This window comes from Propithecus coquereli, unplaced genomic scaffold (assembly GCF_000956105.1).
Source record: "Propithecus coquereli isolate 6110/MARCELLA unplaced genomic scaffold, Pcoq_1.0 Scaffold281, whole genome shotgun sequence".
NCBI classification, from domain to species: Eukaryota; Metazoa; Chordata; class Mammalia; order Primates; family Indriidae; genus Propithecus; species Propithecus coquereli.
The window spans coordinates 2,885,391-2,907,361 of NW_012148408.1; the positions used below are offsets into that span (position 1 = coordinate 2,885,391).

The 21,971-nt window shown below is 54.6% G+C and overlaps 1 protein-coding gene across 2 annotated transcripts in view; it reads left to right on the top strand.

Moving 5' to 3' along the window:
- The first annotated feature begins 464 nt into the window (after positions 1–464).
- RHBDL3 (rhomboid, veinlet-like 3 (Drosophila)) overlaps positions 465–21,971 on the top strand; it is a 41,369-nt gene continuing 19,862 nt past the window's right edge. Inside the window, exons 1-4 of one of the 2 annotated variants that reach the window (XM_012648349.1) lie at positions 465–583; positions 2,177–2,200; positions 16,942–17,100; positions 19,218–19,442. In XM_012648349.1, coding sequence (XP_012503803.1) covers positions 473–583; positions 2,177–2,200; positions 16,942–17,100; positions 19,218–19,442 — 519 coding nt within the window. In that variant the 5' untranslated portion in view covers positions 465–472. The remainder of the gene's footprint in view (positions 584–2,176; positions 2,201–16,941; positions 17,101–19,217; positions 19,443–21,971) is intronic. The other variant, XM_012648350.1, reaches the window with a different exon arrangement.

Here is a 21,971-nt window from a genome sequence, read left to right on the forward strand (position 1 = left end):
GCCCGGGTGGTGGCGCCCGGGGCGGTGGGGCGGAGGACGGCGGTCCCCGGGAGCAGCCCCGCCCCCGCCCGCGCGCCGCCCCCGAGGAGTCCGCGGGGAGGAGGAGACGCGGGGGCCGCGGGAAGCGGGAAGGGAGCGCGGGCAGCGGCGGGGCCCGGGCCGGCCCAAGGGCGCCCTCGCCTCGGAGCCGGGCGCGGGGGCCGGGGCGGAGGCGGAGGCCGGCGGGGCCGCGAGCGCGGAGAAGTTTGGCGGCGGAGAGGCCGGGTGTCCCGGGGTTGCGAGGAGGCGGCGGCGGGCGGCGGCGGCGCGGGGGCCGGGGCCATGGGGGCGGGAGCGGGCGGCAGGGCTGGCGCGGAGGCGGCGCGGCACGGGCCGAGCCCCCCGAGCGGCGCGGCCGCCCAGGCGCAAAGTTAGCCCAGCGCCCCGGGACGAGCCCCGCAGCCGCCGGCCGCCCCTGGACCGCGCCTCGGCCATGGGCGAGCACCCCAGCCCGGGCCCCGCAGTGGCCGCCTGCGCCGAGGCGGAGCGCATCGAGGAGCTGGAACCCGAGGCCGAGGAGCGGCTGCCCGCGGCGCCGGAGGACGTGAGTGCTCCCTCCCCAGCCCGGGCAAACTTTCTGGGGGGCACCGGGGAGAGAACTGCCCCCCGTCCCGCCCCCCGGGGCAACTTGGAGGTTTCAAGGTGATGCGGGAGCGCCCCGGATTGGCCGGGTCCCCGCGGGAGGGAGGGAGGCGGAGGGACCGGTCTCCCCGAAACGCACGCGCTCCAGCCCCTCCTCGCTTGGGTTCCCGCGGCTTCCCTGCGGGACCCAGCCCCCGCTGCTGCGCCGGGGACCCGTTGGCCACGGGAGCCCGCTCCCCGCCGCTGGTGCAGTGCCCGGGACACGGCGTTTTCCCGCAGAGGCGGCGGCGTCACAGCAGTGACTCCCCCTCCCCTCCCACTCGCAACCTGCGGGCTCTCCGAGCCGGGGAAGGAGCGGGCGCCGCAGAGTCCCGGGTCCCTGGCAGCGCAGACCAGTCTGGCGACCCCCTTCTCGGCTCCGGGATTGGCCCCCGCCCGGCACCTGCCCTGTCGCGACACTGATTGAAATTCACGCTGGTCCTTGTCCCTGAACCCGGCCGGAGCAGGGAGAGGAGGAGTGCTGGGAGCCGTTTTGCTCCCAGAAGGGCCTCAGGAGTCCAAGACCGCGCGGGGGCCAGGGACGGTCCCCTGGGCGAGGATGGGGTGGGGGCTGCCCGAGAGCCTCCCCGCCGTCTGCTGCTCAGGTCTCCATCCCTCCGGCCCGGGAGCCATCGGCGGAGCCGGCACTGGGAAGCCCTGGGAACTGGAGTTTCTTAAGCTTTTCCCTCCCGGGGTTAACCTACAAACAGAGGTGAAAAACTGGACAGACACCCTGCCCTGCCCCATCCCTCCCTCGGGGTGAAGAGATGGAAGTGAAACCAGGCCCCCCAACCTACAAAACCAAAGCTGGAAAGTCTAAATGGGGCTGCGGGCAGTCTAAGATCTTCTCTGTTTGGCTTCTGTGGTTAAACCTGTCACTTCCTTCTGGTCCTGAACCCCTCGTAGAATCTCATGTACTCACCATTTAGACTCAGTCTTGGAAGAGAAGGGGTAGGTTTCCGCGCATTCGGAAGCCCCCCCCCCAAAAAAAAACCCTGCAAGAAAATGTTAGTGTTTATACAGGGGTTAGTTCTCCTGAATAGACATCTCTGGCCCCCAGCAGGCCGAGACCCGCTGCAGCAGGGTCTTCGGGAATTGCACCTGGGCATGCATTCCGAGGCCTGGGAGTAGCCATGGACATAGGCTTTAGGCAGCAGGAATTATTAGAGATGCTTGGACATCGTTGGATGTCTTTATTTGGTAATTATTGAGAATCACCCATGTTCTCATCCCTTGCCTGCCTGTCCCAGAACCAGGAACACCCACCTCGCAGTCCCTAGGAGCACCCCCCTCTCCCATCCCCTACTGTGAGTCTCTTTGCTCAGTCATTTGGGGAGCTCTTCCCAGGTTTTCCCCCGTGTCTTGTGGCCAGTCCCTGAGCCTGGTGGTGACTCCTGGGCAGCAGCTGGAAGGCTATGTCAGAAACATCAGGGGGCTGCAGAGATTTTGATGATAAGTGTGTCTTTCTTTCTTTTCCCCTCTTCTTCCTCTCCTGCATGGCCTTCCTCTCTACCAGCACTGGAAAGTCCTGTTTGATCAGGTATGTGAGCAGTTAAATCCCCCTCTTCCTTCCAGTTCCCCCTGAAATCAGTCTCAGTCTCCCTGCTTGCGTGGGCTTCCCTCGCTCTACGCTCTGGAGATGGTGACGTGGGCTGGGGGTGTGGCTTAGTGCATCTCTGGGGCTGAATGGCACTGCTCTCCAGGTATCAGGAGGAAGCGATGGGCACCCCTGAGAGGATCCCTCCCCCCTTCCTCCTTCTAACTCCAGCAGAGCTGGGTTTATACCTTGTAGAAATTGGACAATATGCATTGAATGCCTGGGAAATTCTCTGTCTGCCAGGCAATTGCAGTAGGGGGCTGGAGAGCAGGGGGCAAGGGCTTGGGTTGACAATCCCTCTGCCTTTCTACCTCCACCGTGGCCACCACTGAAGTAAATCTCTACCATTCTGGGGGGGCGGGGGATGACTCACAATATGGGCTGTTGTGAAGGCTGATTTTGTTTCTTTAATTCTGAGGTACGGGTGGGAGAGTGCTGGGAGGTCACAGAGGGGAAATAGCGTGTGATTATTTGCAATGCCTGGAGCATAGGTAGAAGAAATGGCGTCAGGAGTGCCAAGTGTTGGCTTTTGAATCTGGAGATGGACATTTGACCTTCAGCGAGGAAATGGTTCTCTTCTTTGGTTGGTACTCATGTTGGGTGCTGTTGTGTATTTCCTTCTCCCTCTTCGTCCCACGGGAGGATAGTGAGTGCTGCAGTCCTCGAGTGAGAATGATTGTGCCATGAAGTTTGTGCCACTTGAAGAGACTGGTCTGGTTGGGCCAGAGGGAATGTGTTGGGTTGGAGGAGGAGACAAAGCTGAAAAAGTAGCTTGAACCAGACCTTTGTTGCAGGCAGGGGAAGCCTTTGGAAGTTTTTTAGCAGGGTTGTTAGGAGGTCTAAGCCATGTTTCAGAAAGCTCCTGTGTGCCGGTGGGAAGGGGTGAGATGGATTGCAGGATGAGAGAAACTAGCCAGGAGCCTGCAGCAGTGAATGGGGACAGGGACCTTGACTTGGAAGGTGACAATGAGAATGGAAAGGTAGAGGAACACGGTGGTAGGAGAACTCGAAGATCCCAGTAGACCTAAATAGATGAGAAGAACTCCATGTCTAGCTTTGAGATTCTGAACCTAGGCGGGAAAGGGAACGTCGGTGGTGAGGGGAGGGGTTGGCAAAAATGACAACTTCGGTTTCAGGCAGGTTCCATTTGAGGAGTCCGCCAAATGCAGATGCCCGAGTGGGACTGAAGACGTGGAAGTGCAGTGTGAGAGGCCTGGGGCGAGCGCTTGGGGCTGTCACCCACATTAACCACGAGGCCTGGCTGTGGTTGGAGGAGCATCTACCAGCTCCTGTCCCGACAGGATAGAGCGTCTCTCCCTTGGCGCCTGAGTGCCACCCACTCCCCCTCCACTCCTGAGAGCGCAGCAGCTGCTGGCCTGACGCCCCGAGGCAGGAGGGGACCCGCTGCCGCCACTGCTGCCACTACCAACAAGCTGCCAGCCCTTCACACCTCCTGCCAGATTTAGAAGGAAAACCTAGAACAAAGTGTATCATTCTTTTTTTTCCTCTGTCTGTGTCTTTCTCATTTGATTAATTTCCTTTGCCAGTCCTTCTGGGTGTGTGTTTACATTTTAAAATAAACCATTTGAGTGAATGGAGGCGAACTTTAGTAGGAAGAATTTGGAACTCGAGGGAGCAGAGAGAACACGTAGCACATAATATTAGCCAGTGGTCTGCAAAATCCAATTTTTCCAACTGGCGGGAGGTCTTGGGTGTCACAAAGAGCATCCCCCTGCTTCTGGGAGGCCCAACCATTCTGGACAGACAAAAGATTAATTCTAGGAAAGAAACTACCAAAACTTACTCTGGACAATTTTTTTTTACAATAAGTTCTGCCTGATGTCTACTCCCCATCCCTGAGGCGGCATTAGAAGACTTTTCCATCATCTTCCTTCCTTTGGTGCTTGGTGTCAGAGGAGAGCTGCTCCTGAGTGTGGGTTTGACCTCTGGCAGGTGTCTCGTCCCTCTGCCTTCATGCCCCCTACTTTGTTGAGCCGTCCCTGGACCGCTCCCCCTGTAGGGCTGAAGGAGGAGTAGGTATGAAGCTTCGCAAATGGACACGTGACCTTGGAAGGGTGCCAGGTTGTTCCGAAAGCTGAAGTGTTTTATCCGTTTTGCTTCGTCCTCTGGGCCTGCCTAAACGTAGGATTTGGTGATTGGTGAACTTGGTAGATCTAGGAGAGAAAAGTTTGGTTGAGGGGGAGGCAGCCTGCCCAACATTTCATACAGAAGTGGGCAGCCCTACCAGGTCAAACTGTGGTAATAGGACATGACACCTGTCAGAGTCCGTGCGAGCAAATGTGGCTCCGGAGTTCACCTTCCAGAGGTCCGTGAATGGGAGGCATGTCCTTCCTCCCTTCCTGGGTCAAGCAGACACCAGTGGTCACCCAGTTTCAAACTGGGATCTGTTTTCTAGGCGTTAGGGATGGAATTGGACCAATCCCTCTCTGCCATCTGGTTCTTCAGTATGTGGAGTAACTTTGACCCAGAATGAAGCTAAGTGGACCCCATGGGCTTGAAGCCATGACATTGGTCTTGTTCATCCTATGTGGTCATGCTTCAACTAAATGGCCGGGATGCCTTTTGTGGGAATTGGAGGTGAAAAAAGCAGGTGACCCAGTCCCTTGGAAGTTTCCCTGGCCCATCTGGTGTTTTGGCGTTTGGTCTGCTCAAGCAGGGGTGTAGCAGGGCCAAGCCACGCCATCCCTCCTCACTCTCCCACCTCTTCCCCATGGGGCCCAGAAGTTACCGCAGGCAGGAAACCTGTAGGTCGTCAGTTCAACCCCTGATGTTCCATGTGTTCGTTTCCTATTTTAACTTCTCCTCAACGGAATTATCTTTTCATATATCTGGGATCTTGATGGTTTTCCTAAATATTTACTTAAATTTTTTTTATTCCTTTATATTTACATATATTTTATTTTATTTGTTAATTTTTTTTATTTTTTGAGACAGTCTCACTCTGTTGCCTGGGCTAGAGTGCCGTGGCATCAGCCTAGCTCACAGCAACCTCAAACTCCCGGGCTCAAGCGATCCTACTGCCTCAGCCTCCCGGGTAGCTGGGACTACAGGCATGCGCCACCATGCCCGGCTAATTTTTTTTATATATATATATATGTTTAGTTGTCCAGCTAATTTCTTTCTATTTTTTTTTTTTAGTAGAGACGGGATCTCACTCTTGCTCAGGCTGGTCTCGAACTCCTGGGCTCAAACGATCCGCCTGCCTCAGCCTCCCACAGTGCTAGGATTACAGGCATGAGCCATCATGCCAGGCCAATATTTACATATATTTTAAAGTTAACATAAATATCAATCTGTTGTCATAGTGTAATATTATGGTAAAAATAACTTATTTTTCTATCAAATCTGTTGGGCTTTTCCTTCTTGATTCTTCCTGTTGCTTCAGGCCTGAGAGAGTTTCCATCCCTCTCCAGATCTCATAAATATGCCCCTCTATTTCCTACTACTTTTGCTATGATAAAAGAAATCATATAATCCTCTACCCCATCTGGATTTTATTCTTGTCCATCTCTTACTAAGAAACGCTTTCTTTATACATCTTTCGAGAAATGTTGTCAATTGGTAAATTTTTATTCGTAGCTGGGTTTTTTATTTCTGATCTATGCCACTGATATTTTGCACAGGTAATGTACCCTTTAGTTATTGCTTTATATTTGTTCCATAGGTTTCTGACAAGCTCCTCTTTTTCAGATTATGCTTTGACAGTCTCAATCTCAGTCTCTTCCTGAATCCCAGGGAGCTTTGATCCAAGGTCAAATATTTGATTAAGGCCCAGGTGACAGAGCAAGACCCTGTCTCAAAAAAAAAAAATTTTTTTTTTTTTGATCAAAGGCCAAACAGTGGGTCACTGGCAAATATGGGACTGGGCTTCGTGGGTTGGAAAAGCTATTTCCAGGTTCACCCTTAAAATGCCTCCAAGATCTCCAAATGCTTAGTGAGCAAAAAGGGTTTGGAGCAGAGTTTTGTTAAGTTGACAAAGCACAATTGCTTTCAAGCTCAAAAAAACAATGGCCAGGTACGGTGGCTCATGCCTGTAATCCTAGCACTCTGGGAGGCTGAGGAGGGAGGATCGCTCAAGGTCAGGAGTTCAAGACCAGCCTAAGCAAGAGCGAGACCCCGTCTCTACTAAAAATAGAAGGAAATTAGCCGGACAACTAAAAATATGGAAAAAACCAGCCGGGCGTGGTGGTGCATGCCTGTAGTCCCAGCTACTTGGGAGGCTGAGGCAGAAGGATTGCTTGAGCCCAGGAGTTTGAGGTTTCAGTGAGCTAGGATGACGCCACAGCACTCTAGCCTGGGCAACAGAGCAAGACTCTGTCTCAAAAAAAAAAAAAAAAAAAGAACAAGAGAGAAAAGGAAGACTTGAAAGTAACCTGATTGTATCTTCTTTTTCCCCTTCTCATGGGGAGTGTGCATTTCCTAGACCCTAAAAAGAGAGGCCAGTCTTGTTAATTTCCCAGAAGGAAAGCAGACGGGTATTGACTATCCCACTGCAATTATAAACATGTGCTACAAACAGAACATGGGACAGCTTAGGTGGGCCGCTGGGGGCAGAACCTTGGATTTGGAGTCAGGTAGACCTGGGTTCAAGTCTTACCAACTTTGTGATTGGAAGCAGTTACATTAGCTCTCTGAGCCTCAGTTTCTTTCTCTGTAAAATGGGGATGATAATCTTTATTTTTATTTATTATTCATTTTTTGTTTTGAGACAGAGTCTTGCTGTGTCACCTGGGCTAGAATGCAGTGGCGTCATCATAGCTCACAGCAACCTCAAACTCCTGGGCTCAAGCGATCCTCCTGCCTCAGCCTCCTAAGTAGCTGGAACTGCAGGCATGCACCACCATGGCCTGCTAATTTTTCTATTTTTTATAGAGATGGGGTCTCGCTTTTGTTCAGACTGGTCTTGAACTCCTGAGCTCAAGCAATCCTCCCACCTCAGCCTCCCAAGGTACTATGATTATAGGCATGAGCCACTGCGCCTGGTCCCGGGGTGATAATCCTTAACTCCAGGGTGACTGTGAGAATTAAATGCAAGTGGAAGTTCCCTGTGCAATAGTCGATTCCCGGTGGACATTCAACAAATGTCTCTTGACTGGGAATCAGAATTTGCCGGGAGAAACACACAGACCACTTCTGAGATCCAGGCTCCTGCAGGGAAGGCAGCTCCTCGAGAAAGAGCCACTTCTGAGCCCAGAGGATTTTTCTGCTTCCTTTCCCCCAGAGACTCCCCTGCCCAGCCCCCTTCCCTCCAGCCTGGAAGTCTTTCCTTTGCTGACCCTGACACCCGCCTCATTTGTAGTCCTGCAAGCTGGCTTACTGGAGTTCTAGGAGCTGAAAAGAGGTTTGGATGAGACCGCTGAAGGGATTAGCAAGGAGCCTCAGAGAAAACACCTGCCCCAGAGACAGTAGCATTGACCACGGCCCCCAGAACACACGATTAACCAGCAGAGCGGAGTTCCCAGAGAGGGACAAAGCCATGGGCTTAACTGGAGGCCTCGCTCAGACTCTGCAGCCCCATTCCCTTATCAGGTGGCCTCCAGGACTCGAGGCTGTGCACTTCCTTCCACCACAAAGCCAGCTTGCCTGCCCTGCTCCTGCCCCGCTGACCCCATCAGTCATGCTGGAGTTAACTCTTTATCCCTGACCACTCCCCAGAATGCATTTGATAGCGTTGGGCAGTAGGGCCAAGGGATCCGAGATGGGATGCTGCCTGGCTGCCTGCCTGACACAATAGGTACACACACGTGTGAGTGAATGACAGGTCGAACTACAGCCCTGCATGCATTGTCTTGGGTTAAAATAACCTCTCCAGGAGCAGGCTCTGACCGTGGTGTTACCACATTCATGGTGGCCCCTCTGCCACCGTGTGGCTGCTGCCACCTCAAGGACCATGGGTTGTTAGAAGGTTGATGGAAGCATCTTGCCCAATCTGCTCATTTTGCAAATTAGGAAACAGAAGTCAGTGGTTTGCTAAGGTCACTTATTGCAATAGTGTCAGAGCTGGCACCAGAGCCCAACTTTACTCTCTGTCTGAACTGTGTTCCTGCCCCCAGACCCTGCAGACTCCCATTCGCTTAGTTGGTACCCCGAATAACTAAGGCAGGTAGAGAGGACACACATCTGGGTTAAGTCCCAATTCTGCTCCTACTCGCTGCATGACAATGGGTGAGCCAGGTAACCTCTTTAGGCCTCAGTTTTCACATCTGTAAAGTGGCTAGAATGACACCTTCCCCTCAGCGTTGTTGTGAAGATGGGACGGTGTGTGTATAGTCCTTGGCACAGTATATGGTGAACACCTGATACATACTGTTGAATGTTACTGGAATTTAAAGAAATAAAAACTGTTTTGACAAAGGGCACTGACGTATAATAGACCTAGATCTTCAATCAAAGTGTCCAGATCACCAGTCTGGGTTCCTTCTACCATATCAAGCTACCTTCCCCTTGAACTTTCCAGAGAGAAAGGAGAGACATTTTTGGACAAAGGCTGCCTGGGGAGCGTGTGCGTGGCGGAGGGTGAAGATGAGGCATCTGGCCACCAGGTGGACTGGGCCAGCCCTGCTCCTCTCTGGTGTTCCGATTGGAGAATTCCTGCTGGACCTTTAGCTGGTGATCGATCATGAGATTTGGGTCCAGGGCACCATCTTGTGATATGGAAATGAGTCCATGTGTGTCTTGAGCTGTGAGCAACTAGGGATAGCCCCATCCCCACTGCCCTGGCTTTTTTGAAGCAAGGTACAGGTTGAGTCAGTAAATATTCCTTTGAGGGAGCACAGGTTGACGGGCTGCGTGCATCTCCGTTCGTTGTCAGCAAGGCTGTGAGGGGAGTAGTGCTGCCTCTTCTTTACAAAGGAGGAAACTGAGGCCTGAGGGGGCAGGGCTTGTCCAAAGACACAGAGCAAAGGAGGACCCTCTACAGCAGTTCTGTGTGTTTGCCCACAAGGCTTCTGGGTGGCTTCTGAAGCTAGGTGGAAGGGCCACGGAGGTGAAGGAGCTTTTTAGTGCCCCTTTATCCCACCCACCCTGCACTGTGCCCTCCTCCTCTCCTCCCTGGGTCTCTCAGCTCTCTCTGAGGGGGCCAGAGGGACCCTTTCATGGCTTCCAGGAGAAGCAGCAGGGGCCAGGATTTAGGCTGCAGGGGAGAGAGGGGCAGATGGCAGACCTCCCTCCCTGCTCACATCCACTCCCCTCCCCCTGCCTGCAACTCCCTTGAGACTCCTGAGCTTTATGGCTGGGACATGGCTTCTGTCCCCAGGCAGCTGTGTCGGGCTGGGCGGATGAGTCAGCATGGGCATTAGGTCTGCTCATTCTGGGTACCCTGGGGCCCGCCTCTGAGTCACAGCCTCCAATGCCCCCTCGGAGCCTGTGGTGTGGCAAAGGCAGGGGCCGGTCCTGGAACAGGGAGGGGAGTCTGTGTGCTGGGGGGCTTGGGGTGCTGAAGGAGGAGAAGCAGGGTCTCCTAGGGGTGGCTGTCAGGGTGGAAAGAGGCAGTCCCCCACCCCTCACTGCCCACCCAACCCCAGCTTCCTGCATTCCAGAGAAGGCGTGAGGTCTTTTCTCCCCCTCCCTGCCCAGGCGTCGGGAGAGCTAGGTGGTTCTCTGGAATCACGCCGATTGTCCAGCCGCTGAGCCTGGACTCTGGCCAGGATGCCGGCTTCTCTGCTCAGGGAAGTGCTGTGGCTCCCTGCGCAGCCTGCCAGCCCCATCCTGGGATTCCTGTTTGACTTATGGGAGTGGGTGCCCAGGAGCCTGGCTTGGGGCTTGGGGGAAGCCCCTTGAGAGGGCTGAGCTGCCCTCCCGCAGACCCCTGTGGTGGCAGCTGAAAGAGCAGAGACAGTACAACTGGGAATCCTGACATCACCGACACTTCTCCAGCTGTCAGGAGCCTGGCCCGGCCAGATCCCGGGGGAGCAGAGAGCGCAGGGCCCCCGCATGTCTCCATCTGGGAAGGCTGGAGGACAGGAGGGGTCAGAACCTGGTTTTTAGGTTCTCCTTCCCATGGTGGCTTGAGGTCTTTGAAAATCCACTCCCAGCCCCAGCTGGAGCAGGCCAGATGGTGCCCTGTTCTGCTCCCTGGGAGTGCCTCTTGGCAGGTGGCATGTCTCTGAGTACCTCAATGTCCATATCTGTTAAATGGGACTAAATTACTCTAGGTTGGTGTGAGAGTAGAAACAATAAAATATTTGTGAAAGTCGGTATCAAAAGGTCAAGGGAAGAGTGTAAGGTGGTTTTCTCCATGCGGCGAATTAGCATCCTCATTTGCAAGAAAGGAGAATTGGAAGAGAAAGCTCCTGCTCCCATAACCTCCCCTCCTGACCCTGGCAGCTGCAGCCTGGACCTAATTTATGGGGCCGTAAATATCCATGAATGGGCCAGAGTTCCCTGGTGGGCTCTGGCTGTTGGGTGGGGACAGCTCTGCTGAGCCTTAGAGCCCTGGGCAGCCTCTTTAATTCCGCTGCGCTCAGAAGCTGGGTAATGATGCAAGGAGCCAGCAGATGAGCCATGGTAACCCCCGCCCAGCCCCCGCCACAGTGGGGAGGGACAGCTGCCTCCAGCACACACGCCCTGTGTTCATTTCCCAGGGCTCATTCTGCCTTGGTGGACAGAGAGGAGATCTGGGGACCCGGATGGGAACCTGCTCTACATCCCAGGTCCCCACCTTCCCGACCCAAGAGGTCTTCACTGGCATGGCAGCTGGTTTATTGGCCCTGGGTGCTGCCTTTGGGTCCTTAAGAGTGTTCACACCTGTCACTGAGGTCCTGGGCCTTCCCAGATCACGGATAGGGAGTGCGTCCCCTGAGGGAGAGGACTCAAGCACTGGGAACAGGGACCAGACGTGTATTTGTCCTGGAAATGCAGTGTGTGAAAATCGCACATACATGCGAGGTATAAAATAGACGTGTTCCCTTCTTCCTTGCTGCGGGGTAACTTTGGGAGCCTTGGCCGGCTCTGGGCTGCAGGAGAAGCAGTGCTGCTGTCCTGGGTGCTGAGCCGGCAAATCCCAGCGCCAGCGGGTGCGTTCCCTGAGAGCTCAGCTCAGCAGCCGTTAGGCCGGTCTCTGAGTCCTCCGCCTCTCCTGGGGCCCGGTGTCCCCAGTCAACCCTCCGGCTGGGCCTGGATCCCACGGACTTCTAGCTTTGCCGAGGACTCCAGCAAAGTGTCAGCTGCCTTGAGAGCCAGTGCCACTCATAAGATGGAAGCGAAACGCTGGCTCTGAACTGCCAGCAAAGGGGCGGGTTTCACAGAAGGGAAACATGACTGGACTGTGGACGCATGCTTTTTTCCCCGAGTGTTCCACCGTATTACTGTGAAAAAATACTATGCTCTAAGGCCTAATAAGGTTGATGGGTTGAACAAAATCAGACAGGTTTCTCCACTGTAAGACCTTGCAGAGCCCTCAGTGTGGTTCTGTGCATCGTCCCCCTCAAAGAGGGTCTCCCAAACTGTGGGACCACAGAATCCTCATTTCACATGCCATCTTGGGCCTGGTGTTCTACACACTGGGACACCTTTTGCCAGGGGCTGTGTTTCATACAACCAAACAGGACAGAACAGCAAGGGAGAGCAAGGCTGGGGCCAGCCACCCCAGTGAGGAACCCTGAACTATTTCCATCTCGACCTCTGACTTGCTCTCTGACCTTGGGCTAACTTCTTTTGCTCATTTTGTTCTCTGGCCCCGTTTCCTCATAAAATGGGTGTGCTGTCTAGGCCACAGTTGACCCTTAGTAAACATGTGTTAGATGAACAGATAAGAGGATTGTTCTGGGATCTCTCAAACTCTTTTTAGCCACAGCATCCTAATGAGGGGAGAGAGCGCAGGCTCTGGGTCCCTCTGCCTGGGTGTGAGTCCATCTGCTCCAATGACCAGCTGTTCAAACGTGGGCAACGCAGCTCTCGGGGCCTCAGTTTCTTCCCCTGTAAAATGGAGCTAACAAATAGTGTTGTTACCGTAAGGTTTAAATAGGGGAGGACCACACAATTTGTCAGCCAAACTGGGACACTTTGAGAGTGAAGGGGGCATTGCTAATAATTAGGCTTGGACAACAGGTATAAGCCAGGACCGTCCCAGGCAAACCAGGATGTGTGGTGGCCTGAGGTTTCAGTGAGGTCACGCCTGATACATAGCAAACATTCGGCACATCAACTCTGATTGTGGCAGTGCTCAGCCGGTGTATGCAGAAGGCCAGTATAGAAAGTAGCTCAGAGTGGAGCTGCTCTGCCAGAGGAGGGCTGGGGGACTCCCCTCCCACCACCTCTGGGCCCTGGAGGCCCCACAGACCCTGGAACTATGCAGTACACAGTGTGAAACCACTGAGGTTCCTTCCCATCTCCTGGCCTGTGATTTCCCTACCTGCTGCCTCCTCCCCAGTGTTGCCAGGTGTTGCCAGGTGACAGCACAGATCCAAGTGGTCCCAGCTCCATCTCACCCCCACCACGTGGAGCCCCCATCCTGACCCTGAATTTCCCATCAGTCCCTTGACTGCACAGAATTCAGAATAGAAGGCCGGCTGCCCCCGTAGGCTGTGTGGGCCGTGGATTTCTCTCTCCCGAGCCCCCCTTTGTGTATGGCATGCTTATATGCATGGGGGTAGGCATGGACCCCCCTTACAACTCCCTGAGAAGAGATTTTTCCTACTCGATTGATGGGGAAACTGAGGCAGGGTGGTTGAATGAACTGTCCAAGATGGCACAGCAGCTGGAACTGGGGGCTCCTTCCTGAACTCTCCCCCTACCCCTCGCCCCAGAGATGGGGAAGGAGCCCAGATGGCAGTAATGTGGAGAGAACTGGGTGGGTTATTGCCCCAGCCTACGTGGACTAAGTGCCCCAGGAAGGGATCCAGGGTGGGAGGTGGGGAGGGGGGATGTGTGTGAGGCCCCAGGCTGGGGAGAACTGGCCACCTAGGGGATTAGGCTGGGTATTGGGTACTGGCGGGATTGAATAAAAGTCCTTCAGAGCCTCTGGAGCTCTTTTCAAGGCTGGCTCCACGCCGTGCCCATCTCTCCTCCACTCAGCGTCTCTTCTCAGCTGAATGTGGACTTGGCCAGCCCCCCACCACGTGGCCAGCCCCCCCCATGCTGGGCTCCTTTCAGGAAGCAGCTCAGGATGCTCCCTAGCGCCGTGCTCCCTGCTGGGCTCCCCCAGAGCCTGTTCACAGCCCACACTGCTCCAGCTGCCCCTACCACCCCAGACCAGCCTGAGACCTCATCCTGAGTGCCCCGCTAAAGTGGGCGAATCCAGGGCACGGAGTACGTGGGCGGGGGGCAGGGGAGCTTCAGGACCTTCAGCACATTGCTGACGAGGCGATTGCATTTACAGGGCTTGTTTTCCGGGGCTCCAAACAAACCACAGGGCTGGTGTGATCTCATCCCCCTTAGCGGGCTGTGCTGGAGACCAAAGGGTAGAGGTGTGCCCAGAGAGGGTCAGCCACGCTTCCCTGACAGGGAGGTGCGCCCAGCTTTGAGGGAGCTTTGCCCACTTGAATTGCGCAGGCAAGTGGAGCAGGTTGCGGAGCCCCTGGGCCTGGTGAGCTGCCAGGCTGCCTTTGCTCCGGCCCACCACTCAGCCCTCCTGTAAGTGAGATCACACCAACCCTGGTGAGTGGCCGAGGCAAGACTGCGTTAGCCCTGCCCTGGCTCCCCCTCAGCTTCCTTCTGGGGCAGTGGGGCCCACCTCTCTCCTGCCTTCGGGACACACGCTGTCTCTGCGTCTCCTTCTCCCTTTGTCTCCCTCTCTCTGTCCCTCACCCCCATGCCCCGTGGCCACAGTCAGTGCCTGCCCTTGCCCTCCTCTCCCCAGGTGTTGGGGCAGGGGTGGAAAGGTGTCCTGTGTACACTCGTGGAGCCCATGCAGCCGCCATCCCTGCCTCTCCCTCCCCGCAGTCATCCTCAGGCATCCCTGGGGCCTCGTTATTGGGGTAGCCATGACCCCCCATTGTCTGGCCTGTCTGGCCCTGCCATGAAAGGTAGAGTTTTGGCAGAGAATGAGACTCGGCCTGATTCCAGCTTGTTCTCTGCAGTCTGGAGCCTGTCCTGTGCTGGGGCAGGGCAGGCAGGCCCTGGTGAGGGTGGGGGCTGGAGGAGTCACCAGGGCTACAACAGGGAGCCCGGTAGGGGGAGGGAGGGAGGGGAGGAGAGCAGGTGGTTCTTTGTCTGGAGCCTGACCCAGCACCCCCCACCCCACCCCCATCCCAGCCTTCCCAAGCCTGTGAGGCAGCCCCTGGGAGGAGATTGGTCCCTGCAAAGCCACTGGGCTCCCTCCCCCAGCTGAGGCTGGAGAGAGCCCTGCCCCGCTGCAGTGCCTCCTGTAGAGCTTCCCAGGACTCAACCGCCACCCCAACCCCTACCCCTATTTGCCCACTCAGCACAGGAGGGCCACGTGGGACCTGAGTCCCTGCTGTGATGGAGTGGGAGTTGGTACAGGTGGCTTGCAGGGATGGGGGCGTCCCAGGCACCAAGGAAGGACACCCTCCATGGCCGCCATTGCTACTTTCCCTGTCTAGGCTTCAGTTCCCTAATCAAGCAATAAGGAGGTCAGAACTGGTGCTGTTTGAGGCTCTTTCCTGCTTTAAAAATCTGTTTGGTATAGGACTGTGAAACTGCTGGAGCCCCTGCCTCTCCTGGGTCAGCACTTAACTGCTTCTGTCCATAAATTCTGCTTCTGAGCAGAAGAGCAGCCCCTGGAGGCTGAAGGTTGGTGGCCGCCAGCCGTGGTTTAGAGGCAACGCTCAGCTGCCTGGATGTGGGGTCCTGGCGCTGCCACTTGCTGGGCAAGTCGTCTACCCGCTCTGTGCTAACTTTTCTGTGCCCCTATTTCCTCCTCTGCACTACGGGGGTATTAATAGGATCTGCTACATAAGGTTGTCATAGGGGTCCAGGGAACTATATACATAAAGTGCTTAGAACAGTATTTGGCCCCATGAAAACACTCAGCAAATATAGGTGTTTCTATTCTTAAAGATCTTTACGGAGTAGCAAGCAGGTAGGTGAGTTTCCTGAAATACTTGATGGTGTGAACCAATTAGGTGTCATCCCTGAAACCTGGTATTTTGGCTGGAAGGTAGGGGGATATGCAGATTTTAAAGCCAGTGCGGCGGTGGCACATGACTGTACTCCCAGCTGCTCTAGAGGCTGAGGCGGGAAGATCACTTGAGCCCAGGAGTTCGAGGCTGCAATGAGCTTTAATCGTACCATTGCACTTCAGCCTGGGCGACCTTGTCTCTAAAATAAAGTTTAAAAAATAATAAAATAGGCCTCATTACAGATGTCCTCTCTTGGTGGATTCTGGGGAGAACTGGAATATTCTGTGACTGGGACTCCTGACTGTTGCTCTTGGATTGTCTTAGAAAGGCTGCACTGTCCTAAAATATTCTTCATTGACCTTATCTAGAAAAAGGGAAAACATGGGTTTGGTCGTCCGGACCTTGTCTTGCACACACGTCCCCAGTGTCTGTTTGCCCTTTAAAATCTAAGCAGCTCACAGCAGCATGTCCAGCCTGCGGCAGTCTTGCATGGGGAAGCACTCTGTGGACAGGAGAGCTCCTGGCGCCCACGAGAGGTGGTCAGTGTAATTTCCTAGCAGGGTGTGTGTGTTGGGGGGGATTGGGTGGGCTCCACGAGGAAAGATGGACAGCAGGTTCAGGGAGAGGTGAATGTGGTCCTGCCCTTCCTAACCGAGCAGATGAAGCTTTTCATGGAAGATCAGCGCCCGTCTGTTCCTCTGAACGCCCACTATTTATTCATCTGACACGTCTTTGCTGAGTGCCCATAAGGCCAGGCTCTGTGCTCAGCACGGGGCGGGGGGGTGTAAAGTTGCGATACCAGCCTGCGAGGAGCCAGGGAGGGGCCGGCGTGGGCCAGAGCCGGAGGTCTGTCCAAAGTGCAGGAGGTGAGGCGAGAACAGGCCACATCTGAGGGGAGCCTCCCGAGAAGGGGACAGCTGAGTGGTCAGGAAGGGCGAGTGGGAGTCTCCCAGGGAGCCAAGGGAAGAGAGGGATTCCTAGGCCAGGGAGCCACGTGTGCAAAGCCTCACAAGACAAAAGAGCATGGTGTAAAACGCAGGCACACATGCACGCACGCATACACAAAAACAAAACAAAACCAGCCGAGCAGAGCGTCTTTGGGGGCCCTGCCAGCCCTGCCAGTGGTGTGGGTGTGGGAGGGGCCGGCGGCCACCTGTAGAAGGACTTGGGTACTCGCAAGGCTGTGCCCCCGCCCTGGCCCTCAAGCAGCCCCTCTGGAGTCCCTCCCGCCCAGCCCCCTTCGTCTTTGCCTGTCACCCCAGAAGGTCTGCTGAAATTTCCTCTTCCTGCTGTCCTCTCCCCCGTCCCAGATCCCGGAAGTCCCTGGTCTCCCTCCTCTCATCGCCTCTTCATTCCTGCTTTCCTCTCCACCATCAGCAGGAAGGGCTTGGGGGGGGCGATTTACCCTCAGCCTCAGCTTCCTCGTCCACGCGAGGTGCTGGATGGGGTGACCCCGAAGGTCTGCGGGGCCCCCTAGGATTGTACGTGGTTGTCTGTGCCCCATTTGGGTATTTCCCAGGGGGCCTTGCAAACCTCTCAGACTCCGCCTGGGTCTCTGCTGGCAGAGGGCTGGGGACAGAGCCTGTGGTGGAGGAGACGGGCGGTGGCCCACTCACCCCGCTGCTGCCTGTGCTTCTCCCTCAGTTCGACCCCGGGAACACGGGCTACATCAGCACAGGCACGTTCCGCAGCCTCCTGGAGAGCCACAGTGCCAAGCTGGACCCGCACAAAAGGGAGGTGCTCCTGGCCCTCGCCGACAGCCACGCGGACGGGCAGATCTGCTACCAGGACTTTGTCAACCTGGTGAGCGCTCTGGGGCCCTTGCCGCTGGGCGGGCCTGTTTGGGGTTGTGGCTTAGACACATTAAAGGGATTGAGACAATTAAAGGGGTCTGTGGGGCTTCAGCAGATGAGGGGATGCTACCCAGGACCTGTTTTCTCTGTCTCTCAGGCTCTGCCTTCTGCAGTGTCAGCCCGTCCTCAAGGCAGCCCCTGGCAATCCCAGACCCTCCCACTGTGGCAGCCAAGTGGCTGCAGCTGTTCCAGCCCTCATGCCCTCAGGCCTCACCATGGAGAAACAGAGAGAGAGAGAGAGAGAGAGAGAGAGGCCTTTTTTTGGTGGTAGTTCCTGTACAAGGCCTGAGATTTTCTCCCTCCCGTTGGCCTAGCTTGGGTCACTGGATTGACTCAGACCAATCAGTGCCCCAGCCCTGGAGCTGAGCGTGGGGTCAGTTCCACCCAAATGAGCGGCTGGGAGGAGGAGGGTACTGCTGGCAGGAGAAGGAGCTGAGGAGTGAGTGCCGAGAGGCTCAGGCCAGCGCTCATCAGACTTCTCGATGACGCCCTGGGTTGTCGAAGAGCCTGGAGAAGGGAGGCCCGTGGATCCTGCCCAGTGGCCTGGTATCTTAGGGTGGGACTTCCTTGTCACTGAGAGTTAATGCCATGCCATTTGGGAGGCTCCTGTGCAGTGGGATTCAGTGGGGTTGAGCGGACAGTACTTCACCCACAGTGGGATGGATGTGACTTCCAGTGGAAGCTTCGTGAACGAGCAGGACTAATATAAGACCAAAAGTTTTCACTCGGTTTCCCTATTGGTGAAATGGAGCTGGTCACCTGGCTTCATGTCACCGGAGGGAACAAGAGTGAGATGACTTGTGTGAAGTGCCCCAGGCTCCTAGAATTCAAAGGCACCAGTGATGGGGGAGCCGGCACCACTCGAGCCTGTCACTGGGCCACGTGAGCGCTCTGATGTGGATGCCCAGGGTGTGGAGTTGTTTTCACAGCCTCTTGGCTGAGGGCCGGCCTTGGCACAGGGGTTGGCACAATTGCAGGGTGCTGCCACAGGGCTTTGGGAGGTGGAGGAATCTACTGCTGTTCAGAGTAGACCCAGGGAGCAGACCTCTTGGAGGGCAGGGGACAGAGCTGAGCTGATTTGGGGAGGTAGGGACAGTCAGGATTCATAGTATGGGCTGTGGAGGTGGCCCTGTGACCTGGAGCCCAGCAGTGCCACCAAAGGCCAGGCCATGGGTTTGAGACTGCACAGGCAGCCCCAGCGCTACTGTGTTTGCTGCGAGAAGATGCCCTGCTTAGTCTCGGGGCAGAGCGGGCCCCTCCGGGCCCAGGAGCGGCTTCTCTCCAGCAGGGATCAGTGGAGCCTGTGTGTGAGCTCAGGATAGCAAGTTACTCATTACTGTTGGGATTTCTCTGTTCAAGATCTGAGCTGGAGCAGCCGGCCGTTGTCTGTTTATATGAGCAGGGCTGTGCTGGAGACCAGATGGAGAAGGGGCTCACCAGGGAGCAAGCTCTGAGGAAGACAGAGAGCTCAGGGCCTGGAGTCAGGCAGACTCTGGTTCTCACTCAGACACCACCTCCTTCAGGAAGCCCTCCCTGACCACCTTGGGACCAGATTGGGCTCCCTCGTGTATACTCCTGCAACAGCCACTACTCTGAGCTACAATTGCTGGTTACCTGTCTGTCTTGAGCACCACTGTGTCCCCTGTGTCTGGTAATGCGCCTGACACTGAGCAGTTGCTCCGTAAACTATGGATGATGGGTGACGAGTGAGTAGATGGAAGTAAGATACAGTGAATACAAATACAGGCTCTGGAGCCTTACTGAGTTTGAACTTGGTGGGTTCCTAAAACTCTCTGTGCCTCAGTTTCCTAATCCAGTAGAATGGGATATTTATGGTCCTTACCTAACAGGTAGAATCAGGAGTATCAAATGAGCCAAAACATGTGAAGTGCTTAGAAGCATCCCTGATACACAGTAGGAGCTCAGCGAATGTTGCTTCTTATTAACTCCTGCGGAAGGAAGGGAGATACGGGCTTAGACCCGGTCTAAGGAACATGCTGCCTGGGAGCAGAGTCAGGGGCTCCCCCAGGCCCCAACTCTAACCTCCCCACCCCGTTTCTTGCACAGATGAGCAACAAGCGTTCCAACAGCTTCCGCCAGGCCATCCTGCAGGGCAACCGCAGGCTAAGCAGCAAGGCCCTGCTGGAGGAGAAGGGGCTGAGCCTCTCGCAGCGACTGATCCGCCACGTGGCCTATGAGACCCTGCCCCGGGAGATTGACCGCAAGTGGTACTACGACAGCTACACCTGCTGCCCTCCGCCCTGGTTCATGCTCACGGTCACACTGCTGGAGGCAAGGACTGGGGAGGTTAAGGGGCTGCTCAGCCTTGGGGAGGTGGGCAGGTGGGGGGGGAGCTGAGAAGGTGTCGGAGATTGTGAGGGAGGGGACATCCTTCTCCACCACAGGGTGATGGCTGAGGATCAGATAGCAGTTGTTTCCAAGTGTTGGTATAACCCTGGCCTGCAAAGAGATATTCCAAAGATTCTTACTTCAAGGAACACACGCTACAGTAGTATCCCCACATGACCACACCCGCCAGAACAACAGCAACAAAAACAATGTCGTAGGGTAGGGTCACTGATTTGGGGGCCTTAGGCAGACCAACTCATGAAAGCCAGTTTATTTTATTTCCTCCCCGAGTGGGTAACAGGGACCAGTCATTTGCTCTCCTGGGACTTTATTTTCGCACATGAAAATCTGGAGTCACCAGACCTGCCCTCCCTCTCCCAGGACACTCCATTTAAAATGAGAGAGAGAGAGAGAATGGCTATGGGTGCTTTCTGAACACAAAAGCATCACACAAATACATCTGGGAGGGAGTTTATGAGCTGGGAAGTATGGGCTTAACATTCTTAAAGCACATTCTCCCCTTAGGGAATCATCCAGACCTATTGTTATGCTAAGATTCTCCTGCTTATGCAACCGAATGCAAAGGTACCACTTGCTGTGTCAGTGCCCATTTGTGGTGAAACTGAATTCCTCTGGCTGTTCAATCCGAGGACCCGAGCCTTCCACCCGACTCCAGCTTCCACATAGATGCTTGGCTTCCCTTTGGTGTTTTATGATCTCGGCTGTTTCTCTTCCAAAGCCAGGGGCCTAATTACTGCCTCTGCATATGTTCTCGTAAAGTTCCTGCCTAATCAAACGGCAGGATTGTGAGGCTTCGTGGCATCCTTCTTTTCCTTCTATTTTTCTAAATCAGAATATCTGGTCTGCAGGCCAGAGCTCCTCTGTTTGTTGTTATGGCTTCATCCAAGTTCATGTTGTACTTGCGATTTTTTCTGAGATATTCTTGGACTCGTTCTTCAAGCACTTACTGTGTTGGTCTATTTATTAACTTCCATTTGAGGACCAATGGTAATGAGATGCCTTGGAAGCTGGATTTGCTGCCAGGCCACCCGCGTGGCGTGAGGTGGACAGAGCAGCTCCTCAGAGTGCCCAGGAGAGGACAGCTGCCAGGAGCCTAAGGCATTCCCAGGCTTAGCCCAGAATTAGCCCCACACTAATTATAGCTTTGTTCTCTCGAGTGTGTGCTGGACACGGGGCTGGCTCTTTGTGGACTTTATCACTTGTAAACCTCATGACCACTCTGGAAGTGTAGGCATTTGCACCCATTTCCAGCTGAGGAAACCGAGAACCAGAGAATTCAAATAATTTGCCGAAGATGGTTCAGAGGAACCAGATTTTATGTCCAGGTTATTTCAGATTTCCAGAAATCTCAGCTGTGTAAACGCGAACCACTCATCTAGAAGAAACTGGAAAATGCTCAGATAGCTGAAATAAATAACTATCTCAAAGCCCTTGTGCTAAGCTAAAGCCCAAGGCTTTTGTCTTACAAACAGTTCTAGTAACCTGGCTTTTTGATTCCATAACAGGTAGAAAATAGAAGGGTGCCAGGTGTGGTGGCTCACACCTGTAATCCTAGCGCTCTGGGAAGCTGAGGCGGGAGGATCACTTGAACCCAGGAATTTGAGGTTGTAGTGAGCTATGATGACACCACGGCACTCTGCCCAGGATGACAGTGAGACTGTGTCTCAAAAAAAGAAAAAAATATATAGAGACATAGTAGGAAGCCACTAGAAGGGGCTCAATACTGGCAATAAGAAGTAGCAGCTGGCTGGGCACGGTGGCTCACGCCTGCAATCCTAGCACTCTGGGAGGCCAAGGCGGGTGGATCGCTCAAGGTCAGGAGTTCGAGACCAGCCTGAGCAAGAGCGAGACCCCATCTCTACTAAAAATAGGAAGAAATTATCTGGACAACTAAAAATACATATATAGAAAAAATTAGCCGGGCATGGTAGCACATGCCTGTAGTCCCAGCTACTCGGGAGGCTGAGGCAGGAGGATCGCTTGAGCCCAGGAGTTTGAGGTTGCCGTGAGCTAGGCTGACGCCACGGTACTCTAGCCCGGGCAACAGAACCAGATTCTGTCTTAAAAAAAAAAAGTAGCAGCTGACAATCCAGTAGTGAGGGAAAAGACAAAAGAAAATTTAAAAGCAAGAAAATTTTTAAAAAACAAGAAAAAAATATTTAAGTAGACCCAAATCTTAAAGAAAGAACACAAGAATTTGGGGGTTGAGTGTACGAGCAAAAACCACATCATCCTGGGGTTGCTGGAGAAGACATCACTCTTATTGCCCAGATCGTTACCTGAGACATCCTCAAACAGCTATGCACATGCCTTGATTAAGAACACAGGGATGTAAATGGTACATTTTAGAAAGAGTTAAAATAAATACCCTTGTAGGACTTAAACAAGTATGCTTCAGTCATGTGCAAAATCAACTTATGCAGAGCGTCAGGAGGATGTGGAGAAATCGGA